This window comes from Leucopleurus acutus, assembly GCF_964270905.1.
Source record: "Leucopleurus acutus genome assembly, chromosome: 13".
NCBI classification, from domain to species: domain Eukaryota; kingdom Metazoa; phylum Chordata; class Mammalia; order Artiodactyla; family Delphinidae; genus Leucopleurus; species Leucopleurus acutus.
Window position 1 is genome coordinate 80,635,398 of NC_139155.1, and position 18,494 is coordinate 80,653,891.

The following is an 18,494-nucleotide window of genomic DNA, read 5'->3' on the forward strand; positions in this document are numbered from 1 at the left end:
AAGGTGCAAGCATGCTGGTTCCGTTGACGTCACCATGCCTTTGGGGGAAGACATTTAAAAAGATGTGAGTAGAAGGGCACACCTGACAGTAAAACTCTCCCATTGACACGAACAGGTGCATGATGCCAGGAAAGGTAGGCATAACCCCAAAGGCACGAAAGAGGGGGTCTGATTGGCTTCAACTTTCCAGAAGCCCAGAAAATCAGGCGGGGGTACAATCAGACTCCTGCCCAATATCTGAAACATCACTGGAATTGCACAGCTCGGGGCAGCTAGTATACTTAAGAAGCCCCCTACTAAAACTTGGAAAGCAGCCTTGAAATAATAGTAATAAGCAGCTAAAAACTCAACTTTACATCTGATCGCATGAGGCTGGGAATGAAACATCAGGGTAATAGGTGCACGGTAACCCATGAGAGTGGCAGTAACGCATCAGAGAGCTCTTGACTTGCTGGGAGAATAAACACTCCTGAACTAGGTCAGATTCCTGATTCAGGTGGTGTTACCCACAGCAACTCCAAGGGGCCGGACCCAAGAAGGTGCAGATGCTCCATCTGACCTCAGGGGTCAAAGCCAAGGCATGTCCTAGTTTCTCCCAGTAGCCACTCCCAATTCTGTCACTCATGAACTTGCCCAAACCCTTCTTAAATTGCATTTATATATCCTGCCAGGACCACCTCTTGAGATAATGAGTTTTAGAAGACTATTACCGGTTGTGTTAAGCACTACTTCCTTTCATTGGTTACAACCAGAAAAAGAAGAATTAGTGGTGAAATAGCAGAAAGGCTAATGTTGCTTTCATCAAGAGACAATCTCATGTGTGGAAATATGCAACAGCCTGGAACCACAAGGCATCTGAGCAGCAACTAGGAACTCGGGAAACCTAATGACTTCAAGTGCTTTGGTTGATGAGACTCACTCAATGTGTGTGAGAAACAGGACTAAACAAAGGCATAATTTCTGTTAGAGTTACCTAGTAGAAAATAGCTCAAATGGCATGGAGTCCAGCAATGTTTTCAATCACAAACCCTGAGCTGATTGCAAATACACAAGGATCAGATGTTGGTGGAAAGCAACAAAATCTGCTAGGAGACACTGAAAATGAATACCATAGCACTCTGTGCAGTCAGGGATGCCATGGAACCTCCAGGAAAAGGCCCTACCAATCCTCAGTGGGCATGGAGATCCCACCCACTGGCTGAGCTACACAAGCATCTCAGCCATGATAAGTCATATCTACTGCATACATTCTAATTGCAATATGGTACCCTGGGTTGATTCCTGGAACAGAAAAGGGACATGTGTGGGGAAACTGGAATAAAGTCGAAGTTTAATTAATAGTTATGTACTAATGCTAATCCTATTTTGACAAATGCGGTATTGTTAGTAGGATGCTAACATTAAGAGAAACTGGGAGAAGCGTAGGTGGGAACTCTCTGTACTATCTTTGCAACTTTTCTGTAAATCTGATGTTATTCCAAAGTAAAACGTTTATTTAAACTGCAAGAAATTGGGAGTTCCCTGATGGTCCAGTGGTTAGGACTCAGCGCTTTCACTACCGGGGGCCTGGGTTCAACCTCTGGTCAGGGAACTAAGATCCTGCAAGCTGCACAATGCGGCCAAGAAATAAAAATTAAAATAATCAATTAATTCATCTTAGAAAGAAAATAAATTACAAGAAATTTTCTTTAAGGCAAACATATTTCATGACTCTTCTAAACCACTGTATTGGGACTTATATTTTAAAAACCGTCAAGAGGGACTTCCCTGGTGGCTCAGTGGTTAAGAAGCCACCTGCCAATGCAGGGGACATGGGTTTGAGCCCTGGTCCGGGAAGATGCCACATGCTGCAGAGCAACTAAGCCCATGTGCCACAACTACTGAGCCTGCACTCTAGAGCCCATGAGCCACAACTACTGAGCCCACATGCCACAACTACTGAAGCCCACGCGCCTAGAGCCTGTGCTCCGCAACAAGACACCACAATGAGAAGCCTGCCCACTGCAATGAAGAGTAGCCCCCGCTCGCCGCAACTAGAGAAAGCCCGTGCGCAGCAACGAAGACCCAACACAGCCAAAAGTAAATAAATAAAATAAATTTATAAAAAAAACACACCAAGAGTTTCTGTTAGAGTTTTAGAATCAGGATTCAAGGCAAAAGACATGAAAAGACATTTTTCTAAAGAAGACATACAAATGACCAACAGGTATATGAAAAGGTGGTCAACATCACTAATCATCAGGGAAATGCAAATCAGAACCACAATGAGATATCACTTCATACCTGTTAGGATAGCTATCATCAAAAAGATAAGAGATAAGGGGCTTCCCTGGTGGCGCAGTGGTTGAGAGTCCACCTGCCGATGCAGGGGACACGGGTTTGTGCCCCGGTCCAGGAAGATCCCACATGCCGCGGAGCGGCTAGGTCCGTGAGCCATGGCCACTGAGCCTGCACATCCGGAGCCTGTGCTCCGCAACGGGAGAGGCCACAACAGTGAGAGGCCCGCGTACCGCAAAAAAAAAAACAAAAAAAAAAAAAAACGATAAGAGATAATCACTATTGGCAAGGATGTAGAGAAAAGGGACTCCTTGTGCACTGTTGGTAGTAATATAAATTGGTGCAGCCACTATGGAAACAGTATAGACGTTGCTCAGAGAACTAAAAATAGAACTATCATGTGATCCAGGAATCCATCTTCTGGGTATACACCCAAAGAAAATGAAATCAGTACTTCAAAGAGCTATCTGTGCTCTCATGTTCATGACAGCATTATTCACAGTAGCCAAGATATGGAAACAACCTAAGTGTCCATCAGTGGACGAATGGATTATTTACATATGTGTGATGGAATATTACTCAGCCTTAAAAAAAAGAAGGAAATCCTGCCATTTGCAACAATATGGATGAACCTGGAGGTCACGGTGCAAAGGGCAATATGACAGGCATGGAAAGAAAAAAACTACATGATCTCACTCATATGTGGAATCTAAAAAAGTCCAATACATAGAAGCACAGAGTAGAAAGATGGTTACTAGGGGTGGGGAGGTGGGGGAAATGGGGAGATTCTGGTCAAAGAGTACAAAGTTGGAGTGATGTAGGATGAACAAGTCCTAGAGATCTAATGTACAGTGTGATGACTACACTTAATAATACTGTAGTGAATACAGTATTTGTGAATACTGAATTTCAGTGAATACTGAAAATTTGTTAAGAGAGCAGATTTCAGGTGCTCTCTCATAAAAGAAAGAAAAAAGAAAGGGAGAGAGGGAAAGAGAGAGAGAGAGAATGAGGGAAAGAGAGAGAGAGAAGGAGGGAGGGAGGGGGGGAGGAAACTATGTTAATTAGCTTCACTGTAGTAATCATTCCACCATTATGTATGTATATCAAATCACTATGTCGTGCACCTTAAATATATACAATTTTTATTTTTTTGTTCTTTTTGTTTTTTGTTTTTTGTTTTTGCTGTACGCGGGCCTCTCACTGTTGTGGCCTCTCCCGTTGTGGAGCACAGGCTCCGGACGCACAGGCTCAGCGGCCATGGCTCACGGGCCCAGCCGCTCCACGGCATGTGGGATCTTCCCGGACCGGGGCACGAACCCGCATCCCCTGCATCGGCAGGCGGACTCTCAACTACTGCGCCACCAGGGAAGCCCACAATTTTTATTTTAAAAAATAAGTTTAAAAAAAGAATCAGGATTCAGCTGGATGAGAATTCCCTCATATGAACTGGGTGTAGGAGGGGGAGAAACACGTGTTAAAGATAAGGAAAAACTAAGTGGATATTTATCAGGATATGGAAACATTGAGCAGGACCACAGGAGACATGGTAAGTCAAGTGTGGAGGCAACAAGTGTGAAGATGACCAAGACTGCAGTGACCCATCCCAGAGTCATCTCATCCCAGTGATAACCACGACCTTCCACAAGATGGGCCTCATGATGGACAGCAGGGGCCACGCTCTGCGCCAACACATATCCTCCCTGGGCACTATGTATTATAATTTACAGAACAGTACTTACCCTCGTAAGCCCAACAAGACTAAAACCAATAAACAGCCTGAGAGGAAAAGACTAGAACGAAATCTGAGAATTCTGACATGATACCAAAAACATCATCAAGGTTTACCAAAATACAGAATAAAGTTACCTGTGTAATTAATCACCGTTCACTCACTTACTAGAGTGAAGATACATTATTAGACACCATCGGCAAGGGCAGGCATAAAAAAATGAACTTTCTTATTCAAGAAGATTACAGAGATAAGGTAATGCCAGAAAAGATTAAGTATCTGAGCAGCATCAAAAAGAAACTGTTTCAAATCTTTCCAAAAGCAAAAAAGGAAGACCACACTGAAAACATATTGCTGCGGGAATTTCGGAATTCCCTGACGGTCCTGTGGTCCTGTAGGACTCGGTGCTTTCCCTGCTGAGGGTGCAGGTTCAATCCCTGGTCAGGATATAACGAATATCCCACAAGCCACTCAGCGCAGCCAGAAAAAACAAAAAACATATTGCTGGTTAAAAGCTCTGAACCTTGGAGATCTGGGGGTTGGTGCCTAAAGATTTGAAAAATACAGTGATGTCCCTCACGGAAGAAAAAAAAATGCCAAGAGCAATTTATGGAAATACAGCCTACTTAAATATTTTGGCAGGGGGTCAGAGAAACCATCAAAATGGACAATACTGCCTGTTAACCCAACTCATACATTCCAGCTGAAGGTACAAGAGGTTATAATTACAATACAGCTCCAACTAGAAGCCTGGTTTTGACACCTAGAAATGGATTCCATTTCCCTATCAGGAGGGAAATCACTAAAAATCAAACACTCAACCAGGCCAACTGCTTTCCTGCAGACCCTAATCTACACTAATCACTGGGTCAGGTCATTAGATCACATTCAATCAACAACACATCCAAGAATAAAAAGGTTGAAAAAAAATCACCAATTTGTAAAACACCAAGCATTTTGCATTTGTTGATAACAAATCAGGTCTTTGTTTTTAATGAATTTAGTTTGCACTAATTGATAACAAAGCGATGTATGAATGAATCCACTGTGCATGTGCATTATAGGTTTTACATGCTTGTGAGCAAAGACAAATATTTTAGAGGGAAACAAACGAACACAGCAAGGCATTCATGGCTTTAGGGCAGGCTTGGCCATTAGCAGAGCAACCCTGGCACTTTGCCTAATCTGAGTCTTTTTCCTATTCTTGTGAACGAAATAGTTAGGTCCACTCTTCTTCTGGGAAGAAATTCTGTCAAACCAAGTGACAACCTTCACTCTCTATCAATCTGTACCTCTAATGTACTGAGGGGTAATAATCCAAAGGCCACATAAACAGAGTTTAAGTGACCCAGTTCTGTGCCAACAATGTTAAAGAAGACTTATTACTAAAGACAGCTATATCATTACCCTTTTCTACTCCTATAAGTAATTAAAACCCTTACTTATATAATTTATACCAGCTTCTGTGGGCCAGAGTAATTTCAGATCATTCTTAAGCGTTTCTTAATCCCAACACTGGAACTGAAGGAACACGACTCTACTTACAGTTTCGAATGTCACTCCAGTTGATTTTAGAGAAGAAAGGATGACAGCAAAGGCCTTCAAACTTCAGTCTCTCTTTCTGGCCACACAACAAACTTTGGATCAGATCAAGTAATTCACTGCTAACTTTGGGATCATCTGGAAACTTCAAAAACCGCTATTTCAAAAAAAAATAATAATTATTATTCCCTTAGCAAATTCAGCTTCTCATGTCTCCAAGTTAAAAAAGTAATTCTCGTATATGCAAGTTTCTTTCTTTCTTTTTTTTTTTTAAGAAGGAAGTTTTATGCCCTCTTAACTTGGGACCAAAGGCATGTTCCCAAAATAAACAGCCTATTCATATCAATAGGCCTAGCTCCCTTGCAAGGGTTCAATACCCTTCATAACTTGATCCCTGTACCCTCTCCCATCTCATCTAGCTACACTCCCCACCTCGCTGTTTGCCAACCAACAACAATGAGCTATTTAAAGCTGTCTGAACAAATCACTCTGTCCTCTCTGTACAGAAGGCCCTCCCCAACCTCAGCCCCTCTTCCCTGCCTACCTCCCTGCCTCCCTCTCCCACCCTATCACTCACTCCCTCCTGCGTGCTCCCCGTGTTCTGCTTTTGCACATACACGGTGTATTTTGATTTGTGTGATGATGGAGAAAGAAGGCCGAGAGGGCCTTTCTCCTTCTTGCCCATAACTGCAAACCTGGTACCTAACACCTAACAGTGCCTAGTGCAATTCACTCGTTACTGAATGAATGGATGGAAATGAAGGAAACAAATGAGCCCCAAGCATCATCTCAGGGGAAACTTTAACTCAGGAGTAGACTCAGGAATAACAACTAATGTATGTATGTATTAAGCATACAAAAAGTGTACTATACACAGAAAAATATGCATTAAGCATCCCAGGAAGAAATTGGATGATATATAAAAACCTGTGAAATACATTCTTTTTCCTTTTGGTTGAAACTAAAACATAGATATTCATCATATCCTTAAGAAATGGGCTTACTATAGTGACAAATACAGTTATGAGAAAATAGGTTTAATTCTACTTTATGTATCTATTACTGTATTTCTAATCCATGTCTTTGACTTTTACTACCATGTTTGACAGCCAGCAGTACTAAGCAGTATTGCATATAAGAACATGGATTTCAAAGCCAGACTGCCTGTGCTATTTTGGGCAAGTTACTTAACCACTCTGTGCTTTGGCTTCCTCATCTGTAAAATGAAAATAATAATATAATCTACCTCACAGGATTGTTTGAGGATTAGCCAAGTTAATGAACTATATTTCACAAATTTTAAGACTCCCATTTTATTCACATTTGACAACACTGAAATCAATGAAATATCCTAGATTAATGGGCAGCAGTTTTTCTTTTTTAATGGTACATAAAATGATGGCATAAGCTTATAATTACTGGCAGCTGAGAGTCAATATAATACAATTAATAAAGCATTTAGAACCGCTTTTGGCGTAAAATGCTATATAAAGTAGTTGTTGTTATTATCCAGAACTGCTGGTTTACATTATAAACTTTCATTCGCACAATTTTAAACGACATTTCTCAATATTACTTCAAAATCTAATAATGGTTCTTTACCTGGAAATTCATGATGTTACTGAAGGTCCTGGCTGAGGTTCCCTCAGTGAATGGGGACCTTCCATAAACCATCTCATAAGCAATAACTCCCACTGACCACCAATCACAGTCTAGGCCATAGGCACCTTTTCCATCCCCATTCATGACGGTCAGCACTTCAGGGGCCATGTAATCTGGGGTCCCAACTGGGAGTTTGGCATTCACCTGGAAACCCATAAATAAAATGAACACAGCAAATTTTCAATTATCCTCAAATGGATTACCAACAGACATAAGCTGATTTGCCACTGATTACTATTCTCCCAGGCACTTGAACTTTCTGTCAAGTGGCACAGCATCAGGAAAAGCAAATGATTCACTAACTTTAAAAAAAACAAAACAAAAACACATAATATAATCCAAAGGCAAAGGGCCCAGGGTTGTTGATGATACATACATTTAGTTACACAAATGAGAGTTGGGCATATACCTACAAAGGAAGATGTCGTTCCTGATACATCTTACTGATATGACAGAACTTCTCTTACGTATGAAAACAGTAAAACGATAACAACATGTAAAGATGAATCTAAAAGATCTACTCATTATTGAAAAACTGGCAGCTAGCTGGCAACACAATACTGCAAGCATGTGTTATATCTCAAGTTTAAATATTTGGAGTCAACATTCCTATTCGGCCCACCCGCAGGGCAAGACATGATAATTTCTACCAGAGGTCAAATGTTAATGAGTTCATTTTCCTCACCCTGAAATCCCGTTTCTGTGGTTCCCTCCCCACTGTTCAGAGACCCAGAGCCCTCCAATCCTATGGTACCAAAGCACCTGATCTTGACAAAGAAATATCATGACAATGTACGAGGTCTTTTTATAAAGCTAATATATTCCATTTAAAGAACTGTCCTTATTTCTGAGAATTTGTCCTTCTGACTGGTTTAGTGTTTAAACATACTTTGTTTCTTGAAATGATGCAGATGAAAAGGGTATGTTTTCTGCCCCTCACCCCTACTCCTTCCTAGGCAACCTAGTAAGCTGGCAAACTTTTGGTCTTCAAAATTGTTTTGAAGTTTTATTGAATCATGAAATTTGAAGTCTAAGGATCACCTCTCTAACCTTATTCCTCATCAAAACAGAGAGGGCCTGATGTTAGTCACATATTGGGTTGACCAGTTGTCCAATAACCCTACATCTAAAAAGGCTTCTCTCACAGCAGCAGTTACATAGTGCAAAAGAACTCTCTCCCCATTAAAGGGTGTTAATTGCCCCTGAGTGAGCTGAGAGATTTTATAGGTATGGCCACATACCTTTAAGGCTGGGCTTTATATCAAGAACGTCAATTTGCTTTGCTTTGCTTTGCTTTGCTTTGATTTGAATGGAGATTGAGAGGAAAGTCAATGTTTAGAGAAGATGCTAAGAGGTCTCCTTTCCCCAGTGACGAAGACCCAAGCTCTTCCAGCCCTAAACTTTAATCTGGTCTATTCCTCTGCCTCAAAGACCCATTGTTATACGAAACAAAATCATTGTCCCTACTCCCTCTCTTTTCACCCCTTCCCTCAGGCCCATCACAGGCTTTTTTCAAACCCTAAACCCAGAAAGCAGTGCGATACTGTTATTCTTGACACCAGTCAGCCATCACTTTGAGCAATAGGGCTTCCACTGCAAACACATGCCTGGGAAAGTTAGATGGTCACGCCACCCAAGAAACCCACAGGCCTGTGCTGAGGGACTAAATTGAGGAGAGAGGAGAAAATATTTGGTCTAAGACAGGACACCTTAAGCTTGAGAAAATGAGTGTAGCTTTGGTCAAGGGGAGGCCTTGATTTTGAGAAGCTTGAGCCAAGACTTCTGTCTTTTAATGTGTGTGTGTTAATGAGCTCAGCACAGAACTGAGATTAAATTACAAGATTTTGGGGGGGAAAAAAAAATCCTGAATGCTGACAACTAGAAATAAATATCTTTTTTTTTTAAATTGGGGTATAGTTGTTTTACAATATCTTTAAAATATCAAAACAAGAGAAGGAAAACTGTAACATCTTGGTTTGACTAGGTATTGGTAATGCCACTGTATAGTTGATTAAATGCTTACCCTTTATGCCTATTTTGCAAAACCATTAATACACAATCCTCAAATATTCATCATTTCTATGTATTAGATTTTATTTTATCATCACACTAGATTGTTTGGGGATAATTCAGTTCTCCTGAATATCCTTAGGAGATGGCAGCTCCCAGGGCTTGGTCACTTACTCACAACCAAAGAACTGAAAGGAAGTTGACTGGGTCATGTTTATCAGCACGACCCAGCAAAAGGTATAAACTGTCAATGCCTCATTTTCAAACTAATGGTTAGACTTACCAAAGAGTTGGATAACTCTGCAACTGTTTTTGCCCCATAACAGGTATGTGATTATACACATTTATGTCTAACAATTTTGTAAATTTCCAAAATTAAAAAAAAAAATTCCCTAGCTTGCTTTCTGTACTTCTCCTACCACAGTAATTAATATCAATTAACAAAGACTTTTAATGAAAATTAATGGCTCCTAAGTTTCCATTAGTTACTGACCTCCAAGTACATTAAACCTGTTCAACATGTAATCTGACCTGTTCAAGATGTAATCTGACACATCTTGATAAGGATTTTGCAAGATCCTTTCACTATCCTCTGGTGGCAATTCACAGCCAGCTACTCTGGGTGAGATATTAAAAGTGGGACCGTGTACTAGGAGCACAGCCTGACTGCAGTATAACCATCTGACAAGGCCCCAGTTTTACTGAACTTTAATTTTCCCTGTATTGACAGGGAAGAAAATATACCAGTTCAGGAGGAGACAACAATAAAATGACTAGGAGACAGAAGAGTCTGTCACATTTTCGAGAGACAGAGGGTTGAAAAGAAAAGAAAGGAGGGAAGGAGGGGATTAACCCAGCAGATTCTTTTACAAGCAGAAAGCAGATGGAGAAGAAGGTAAGAAAACCAGTCTTCCTCCTCCCAATCCCCTTCCTGTAAAAATGCTTATACGTAAAACTGTTTCAAACCTAACTTTACTCCTCTAGCTGCCCAGGGTAAACATACACCTGCAGAAGCAGCCAGAAAAAATATTCTCACTATGTTGTTCCTCTCATGGAAAAGTAATAAAATCTTTTCACTCCTCCATAAATCTCAAAAAGGGCTATCTCCTATGGGTTTCCAACTGCTAAATGGTAGTGATTATCTCTTAACATGCTATATAATGCTCTTTATTTATAATCTCCTTACAACTGTTTTCACAAGGGCTGAGTGAGACAGACTGGAACTGTTAGCTGTTTGCCATTCTCTGAGATTCTAATAAGGTGAAGTGGGTGACATCCCTGCTCAACACCCAAACTTCCAGGCAGTATGGCCCACCTGGAGGAACATAATGAAAATACTCCCAAGCAACATTCTGGCTAAAAAGCTTAAATATAAAGACAATGGAAGATGGGAAACTCAACAGATCTAAGATTCACAAATATCCAAAATACAATGACCATATGTGGCAGGTGGTAGGGAAAAGGATGAATGGATTTCAGGTAACATATAACAATTTCAGCACGTGTGAACTGTATTTTATAGTATATTTTGAGTACTAAAAAAAAACTTTTAAAACCTACTTTAGACCTATAAAACATTCTATTTAAAGGAAACACGGTTCACCCACCATCGCTGATCAAAAATACAAAAAAAAAAAAAGTATAATTCTGTACCCATACTTGATCTAGATTGCAAATTGTTGATCTTTTATAACAAAAGGGCCTTTGCACTTAAAGCAGTGCTAAAAATTCCTTCTCATCTGCTTGTCACATTCTGGCCCTAAGAGCACAAAGTTCTGGGGAGGCTATTCTCTAAGAGGAGAGGAGCTACAACATTCTCAAGTGTGTAGGACTGAGGGCCATTATCTCCTTGACCATCGAGCAGCAAATAAACCTGAGTGCCTCCGGAGGCTCCCCGCCTGAAGGGAGTGTTGCTACCGCTCGCAGAATTGGAAAGGGCAGTTTGCAGCACTGAAAAATAGACATTTAAAATGAAGAGGAGTCCTGTCTCTCCACCGAGGGCTCTGAAGACAGCGATTCCAGATGCAGAGATAGGACCTTACTCTTTATTCCCATTTCTTTCCCAAGCAGTGACTCTGGATCGTAACGGAGTTTTCTCAGTAGGTTTTCTTATCGCAAACACACATTGCCAGCTCGAAGTGATAAGTCTTCTGATGCTTCTCAGTCCACGGCTGAGGTTCTCCACCAGGGGTGATTCTGTCCCCCAGGGAACACTGGGCAATGTCTGGAGACATTTTGGTTGCCACAACTGGAGGGGAGGGTGTCACTGGCATCCGGTGGGTAGAGACCAGGGATGCAGCTAAACATCCTACAATACACAGGACAGCACCACCCCCAACAAAGAATTTGCTAGACCAAAATGTCAGAGGTGCTGACTACATATCTAGGCTTCATTTTATTTCTAGATGCCTGATTTTATTAAGGTCATTAATGCAAGGTATAGGTTTTTGAATCCCAGATGATAAAACTTTGCATGATTTAACTTTTTTTCCGTACTTCATTCCACTAAATTGAATACCTAATTTTTCATGCCTGTTTCTTCTTTTTTTTTTTTTTGGTCTGCATTGGGTCCTCGTTGCTGCGCGTGGGCTTTCTCTAGCTGTGGCGAGCGGGGGCTACTCTTGGTTGTGGTGTGCGGATTTCTCATTGCAGTGGCTTCTCTTGTTGTGGAGCATGGGCTCTAGGCACACGGGCTTCAGTAGTTGTGGCTCACGGGCTCTAGAGAGCAGGCTCAGTAGTTGTGGCTCGCTGGCTCTAAAGCGCAGGCTCAGTAGTTGTGGCGCACGGGCTTAGTTGCTCCGTGTCATATGGGAACTTCCCGGACCAGGGCTCCAGCCCGTGTCCCCTGCACTGGCAGGCGGATTCTTAACCACTACGTCACCAGGGAAGCCCTCATGCCTGTTTCTGAATTGTACATAATTTTTAAAACATAAAATTCTTTGATACTCTAATCTAATTATTAACGTAATGATCAAGTGTAATAGATTATAAGCACATAATCTGAGGGGGGGGGATAAAAAACAACCAGTGCTAAGGTGGAAAAACCCTGACCTCAGACAAGGTAAGGAGCCTGTTTTTCCAAGAGCCCGAACCTGAAGGAAGTTATGTCAAGTGGGCCTCAGATCTGCAGAACAGGGAGGCCAAACCCTGGAATGCAAAGTTAACAAAACCCGGATCCTTTTCCTCGCATCAACATAATAATACCCTCCTTTCCTCCAAGGAACTTGAGGGAAAAAAAGGAAATTTTATATATTGCCCTTCATAAGGACTAAACTCTCAGACCCAGGAGGCATTCTGAAGAGCAGCCACCCCTCACCTCTTCATTTCTGCATTTTAACTAGACCCAGTATTTTCTAGAGGAAGAATAAAAGCCCAAGCTTCTAAGGATTTGTCCAGATCACCAAGTGATTCAGTTGGGAAGTTAGTCTTAAAATCTAAGTCAATTTTTTCTTAGACTTACCATTTGTTTGCATAGTTGACCTGAAAATTTACATTTTAGTATGTACCAACTTTATTAGGTTTCTAAATTCTAATTTTCTTTTACTTTATCTTTTTCCTAAAGTATTCTCACTCTTGACCTCAATAGCTACCCTCTTGCCTTCCTATTAGCACATGGAATACAGCTTAATAATTATTAGCATGTGGAATACAGCTTAATTTTTAGCAAAGGCCCAGGATTTAGAATGGACATTTTGAGTACTTGGTTCTTAATGCTTAATGCTTGGTTCAAATTCTCTGGTGATTACTTTCAATTTCATTGCATAGGAAATAGAGGATTTGAGATAAATAAGGTTACATTTCACCAAAATATTTAAAGTGAAAAAGAAAATGTAACAGAAGACAATCTATTAACAAGCAAGGAAAAAGAAGGGAAAAACAAAATAAGCATTTTCCCATCTTTTAATCCAAACTATAAGAATGTTCCTAAAAATGTTTTGTAGGGTATTAACAGGTATTTTACATAAAAGGGTACCAGATCAAGTAAGTCTGGAAAATCGCTCTGTGTCCCCATCCCCACCCACCCTGCAGAGAAATCATTTCACACACTGACAGACGAGGGCTCCAGAATGTCACTCAACTTTATCCCATGTTTTCCAAATTTATGAGGACCTCAGAACACTTTGTAGTATAAGCTCTATTAAGTTATCTTATTCTATTTTGTTACCATCTTATTTGAGTTCATTTTAGCAGCTGATCCAAAATCCACCAGCTTGATGTGTCCCATTCGGTCAATGAGGATGTTCTCGGGCTTGATGTCTCTGTAAGAAAATCAAGGCCACAAATTAGTGTTATCTTCTCCATGACAATCATCAAGCAACTGCTAACCTAGGATCTTCCTTCAGCCAAGAATCTTAGTGCCTGTGGTTTTGCCATACAGACCTCCCTACTGATGGACATACATAATAAGCATTTTGCAAAACAAATTTAAGTAAAAGAATGAGAGAGAAAGAATAGAAGGGAGGGAGGGGAGAAAGAGAGGGAGGAAGGAGAAGGGAAGCAGAGAAGGAAAGGGAACAAAATAAATGTTATTAGATGGATTATTTCTCCTCGAGACACACATTTTACCTCAGGAGAGCTAAGGCCACAAAAAGCTAGGGGATGTGCCCAAGGCCATGTGGCTAGTCAATGGAAAAACTGAGACGCTATTCAGGATTTTGCGGTTCCTGGTCTAACCATCATTCCATTCCCACAACATTCTCAGATGCTCGTAAAACACTAGCTGAGTGAAGATGTAAAGAAACACTTTTCAACCGAGGATGCGGGGGCACACCTTTGTCAATTACTAACGGGCAAGGTCAGAAGTACAACTACACACACTTCTGTTCCTCCGGGGTATGCTGCCTCCTTGCACAAATCAAATTCAGTTTTCCTACCACAGCACCCAGAGAACCCATGCAAGAGTTCCCAGTCTTATTAGGCGCATTGACAGATCCTACCAGCAAACGTGAGAATGTCACAATTTTAGATCTATTTCACTGTTGAATGGGTAAGCTGAAACATCTGCCATTTTGGAAATTTTGCTTCCAGTAAATTATGGTGAAGATGGGCTAAAAATTGGATGAAGCATTATTTTCATGCTGAAATCATTCACTCTATTTTAGGAACTCTTAGGTGATACAGACAAATCCCCAGTCAACTACCAGAGAGCCTCACTTACCGATGTACATATCCCATCTGATGAACGCTGTGAACAGCCAAAATGAGTTCAGCTAGGTAAAACTGAATCATATTTTCATCTAATTGGTCCTCATATCTGTTCAAAAGTGACAGTAAATCCCCTCCAGGCTGATATTCCATGACCTGTATAGAATGCCAAAGTTATTAATTCTTCATACACCCAAAAAAGGGGGAATGTTCTCAATTGGATCCTCGAATACTACCTGACATGTTATAATTACAATGTCTCCACAAAGCAATGAAGATGCATGAGACATACTGTAAGTCATGTAGGACAAGGTCCCTGCCCTAAGGAAGTTACACCCGTTACCCAAGAGAATCAATACAATGAAAGATGAATCCCAAACGCCATGTGCAATGTTTGCAAGGCAAGCTTGAAAAGTTGAATTAAATCTACCCACTCACCCACCCACCCAAGGAGACACCCCAGACATTCCCTGGGATTAGGTACATAGCATAGACAGAAATTCCTGGAGGGCAAGAAATCCTCTTGCATCCTTTCTGCATTTCCCTCAGCACCCAGCAGAATACAGGAGATGGGCAATAAACATGATACAATCTCTTCCTTAAACAGTGTGGAAGGCAACCTGACCATCTCTGTTAAAAATTTTAAGTGTGAACATATACCCTCTGAACCAGTAATTCTGCTTCCGATGATTTATTTTACAGGAACTTACAATAGTTTGGAGATAGACAGATAAAGAGATTCAATGAAGCACTGTTTGTAACATGGGAAAAAGAAACCCTGGAAATCACCCAAACAGCCATCACTAAGAGACTGCTAAAATATGATTTATCTAAACTATGGGACAAGAGGCAGATACTAAAAATGAATGGACTCGATCTATTCATTCTGCCATGGAAAGCCATCTATGATGATATATAGTGATGCCCTAAAGAGGATACAGTAAAACTTTTTTGTGATTAAAAAAACATATATTACATTTGTTAGTATATACTTAAGGGAAAAAACCTGGAAGAATATAAAGTACAGCCTCAGGGAAAATGTTTGATTAGCAAAAGAAAGTCTTCCACCCCAAGAAACTGAAATCCTTCCTCCGTCTGATGATAACCGGGGGTGACATTCCTGAGTCGACACGAGGCTTGGAGGCTCATCTGCCCAAGAGGCTTCAAACCTCAGCCCGGTGACTTCACCTCTCTGCCTCTCAGTTTTGTCCTCTGTAAAATGGGGATAAGACTGAGTCCCTCGCAATGCTGTGCCTGGCGGCCACGAGATCCTCCACTGCTGTTCGAGTCCTTTCCTTTCCCTGAATTCACGGCACCATCCTCTCTGCTCTGGCTGGGAGAAGATGGGACCCATTTTGACCGTCTCTGCATCCACGTCAACCCCTCCTGTCCTTTGCTCTGATTTCCCATTTTAAAGTGTGGCTCATAGCCACACTTTAAATGTCTTTTATTTTAAGCTGTCTCAAACCCTTTCTGGAAAGAGGCAAGATTCAAATAAAAGTCTTTAAAAAAAAAAAAAACCACCAAATCTCACAAACCACTGCATTCCAGAAGCCAACTCTGGGATGTGAATTCTCTTCATCCTCCTCCAAACTTCTGTTTGCTTTCAGTCCAGAATTAGAAGAAAGTTCTAGTCAAGTAAGATATGGAGCATCTGCACACGTCCCCAGAGGCCCCAGGCTGGTCCAGTAAAGACTCTGCCTAGCACCAGGTCAACCCCACACCGGGGACCCTGGGAGGGGCCAGTGACTTGCATGCCCTCCCCAAGGGCCCCTCGTCACCTGGCATCTTACACGTAGCAGATACTCAAGCAGATACTGGACAATTTGATCTAAGGTTCCATTTGCACTGCAACTGCTGGGAAAAAAAAAACTGATTTATGAACTAACAAGAACAGCAGCACTGAGAAGGCGCGGCAGCTGACATGCAGACTTTATTTTCCCCAAAGTCTTGGCAGACGTAAGCTGCTCGTGCCAGTCCTCAAAGAGCCAGCAGGAGGCACCTGGCTGCCTGTAGCTCACCCACGTGTCCCAGCCTGGTTCTCCACAGGCCCTGGGTACACGGGTGAATGATAATTTTTTATGTCTGTTTTAAATATATATTGTCATTAAAAAGGTCTTAAATATCCACACACAGAAAGAAAATTCACACATAATAACGGAAGTACTCATGCTTTTAGAACCAAAATGTCTTAAAATATAATAAGAACAATGCATATTTATGACGACATGTTGCAGTTATAAATTTTCTAATCGGGCTCTATTAAAGATGTGAAAAAAATAGAACGGCTTGCGAGTTTAAGGCTGAGAAAGTCAAGCATGTAGCAACTGCTGGCCACTTTTAAGAGCTCACGAATGGACCACTATTTAACACTTAGCGGTGACTCCTGAAGATTCTATTTGTAATGACTCGTGAAAAATAGTTCAGAAAATCAACGTCATCTCTTCGAAAGGCGAAAAGATACATATTCTCTGCTCCTATTCAGAAGCTCCAAATTCCTAAGCTGAAAATCCCCGCCCAAACTAGATTAGTCAAACAATTTTGACTGGTCAAACAATTTTCCATTTCTTCAAAAGCGCTCATCAATAAGCAACAAAAATGACAACAGCTGCTAGGCAGCATGCTCTGCAACATGAGGTCAAGCAAGATGTACTAAACGACAAACCTCCTTATCAAAGAACCTAATCAGACCTGACCCACCAACAAGATTCTAGATTACCACACTGCAAGTTCCAACCGTACACCATTAGGAGAATTTAGTTTGGGCATTTACTGGGTAAATTTGGCTGCCCCAAGATGTTACCCCATTCCCAAACTATCTTACCAGGGTACAATCACTCATCCTGGGATGAATGGAGCCCAAGGGAAGATAGCTTGTGTGTGGTCAAGCCAAGCTTCATCGATCTTGCTGTTGAGGCTAAAGAAATAATAAAGAACCAGGACTTGGACACTTTCAGAAAACACTTTTGCACTTTCAAAAACGGTACCAAATCAAGAGCCTCCAGAAAAGGGACTCCTTCTACACTGCTGGTGGGAATGTAAGTTGGTGCAGCCACTATGGAAAACAGTAGGAAGGCTCCTCAGAAAACTGAAAATAGAGCTGCCATGTGATCCAGCAATCCCACTCCTTGGCATATACCTGGACAAAACTCTAATTCAAAAAGATACACGCACCCCATGTTCATAGCAACACTATTCACAATAGCCAAGATATGGAAACAAGCTAAATGTCTGTCAACAGATAAATGGACAAAGAAGATGTGGTATATAAATACAATGGAATCCTACTCAGCCATAAGAAAGAACGAAATAATGCCTTTTGCAGCAACACGGATGCAACTACAGATTATCACACCAAGTGAAGTAAGTCAGAAAAAGACAAATACCACATGATATCACTTATACGTGGAATCTAAAATGTGACACAAATAAACCTATCTATGCAACAGAAACAGAATCACATAGAGTACAGACTGGTAGTTGCCGAGCGGGTTGGGGGAAGGATGGAGTGGGAGGTTGGGGTGAGCAGATGTAAGCTTTTAAATATAGAATGGATAAACAACAAGGTCCTACTGTATGGCACAGGGAACTACATTCAATATCTTATGATAAATCGTAATGGAAAAGAATATGAAAAAAAGAATATATATATATATGTATAACTGAATCACTGCTGTACAGCAGAAATTAGCATGACATTGTAAATCAACTAGACTTCATTTAAAAAAAAAAAAAAAGAGGCTCCAAAAGCATCATCAAGTCACAAAGCAAGAGTTCTCAAGTCTTCATACCAGATGACACGCTGTAAACCAAAGACCGGGGTCAGCAGAACTGATGAACAAATTAGACCAAAGTCACCACCCAGGCTGTGCCAGACAGTCCATTCACAGCATTTGGATTTGCCCCCAAAATGACTCCATGCCTGATTTTTACTATTCAGAGATGCCCAGGGAGGCAATGTTCCCCCCAGAAATGTGGCTCCTAACCCAAGAAAACTGGCAAGTCCTCTAGGGCAGAGCTTCTCAAACCTGCGTGTACACCAGAATCACCGGGGGAAGCACTTTTTTTAAATGGATAAAACACATTCATCCACATAAATATGTGAGTGCCTATTATGTGCCAGGCA

At 41.2% G+C, this 18,494-nt stretch overlaps 1 protein-coding gene across 3 annotated transcripts in view; it reads right to left on the reverse strand.

Annotated features, from left to right (window-relative positions):
- Positions 1–18,494, reverse strand: part of CIT (citron rho-interacting serine/threonine kinase) — a gene marked incomplete at its 5' end in the record, with an annotated part of 169,926 nt that overhangs the window by 123,571 nt on the left and 27,861 nt on the right. For 2 of the 3 annotated variants that reach the window (XM_082852596.1, XM_082852594.1), the window contains 4 exons: positions 5,555–5,708; positions 7,154–7,357; positions 13,389–13,482; positions 14,382–14,524. In XM_082852596.1, the coding sequence (XP_082708722.1) occupies positions 5,555–5,708; positions 7,154–7,357; positions 13,389–13,482; positions 14,382–14,524 (595 nt within the window). The remainder of the gene's footprint in view (positions 1–5,554; positions 5,709–7,153; positions 7,358–13,388; positions 13,483–14,381; positions 14,525–18,494) is intronic. The other variant, XM_082852595.1, reaches the window with a different exon arrangement.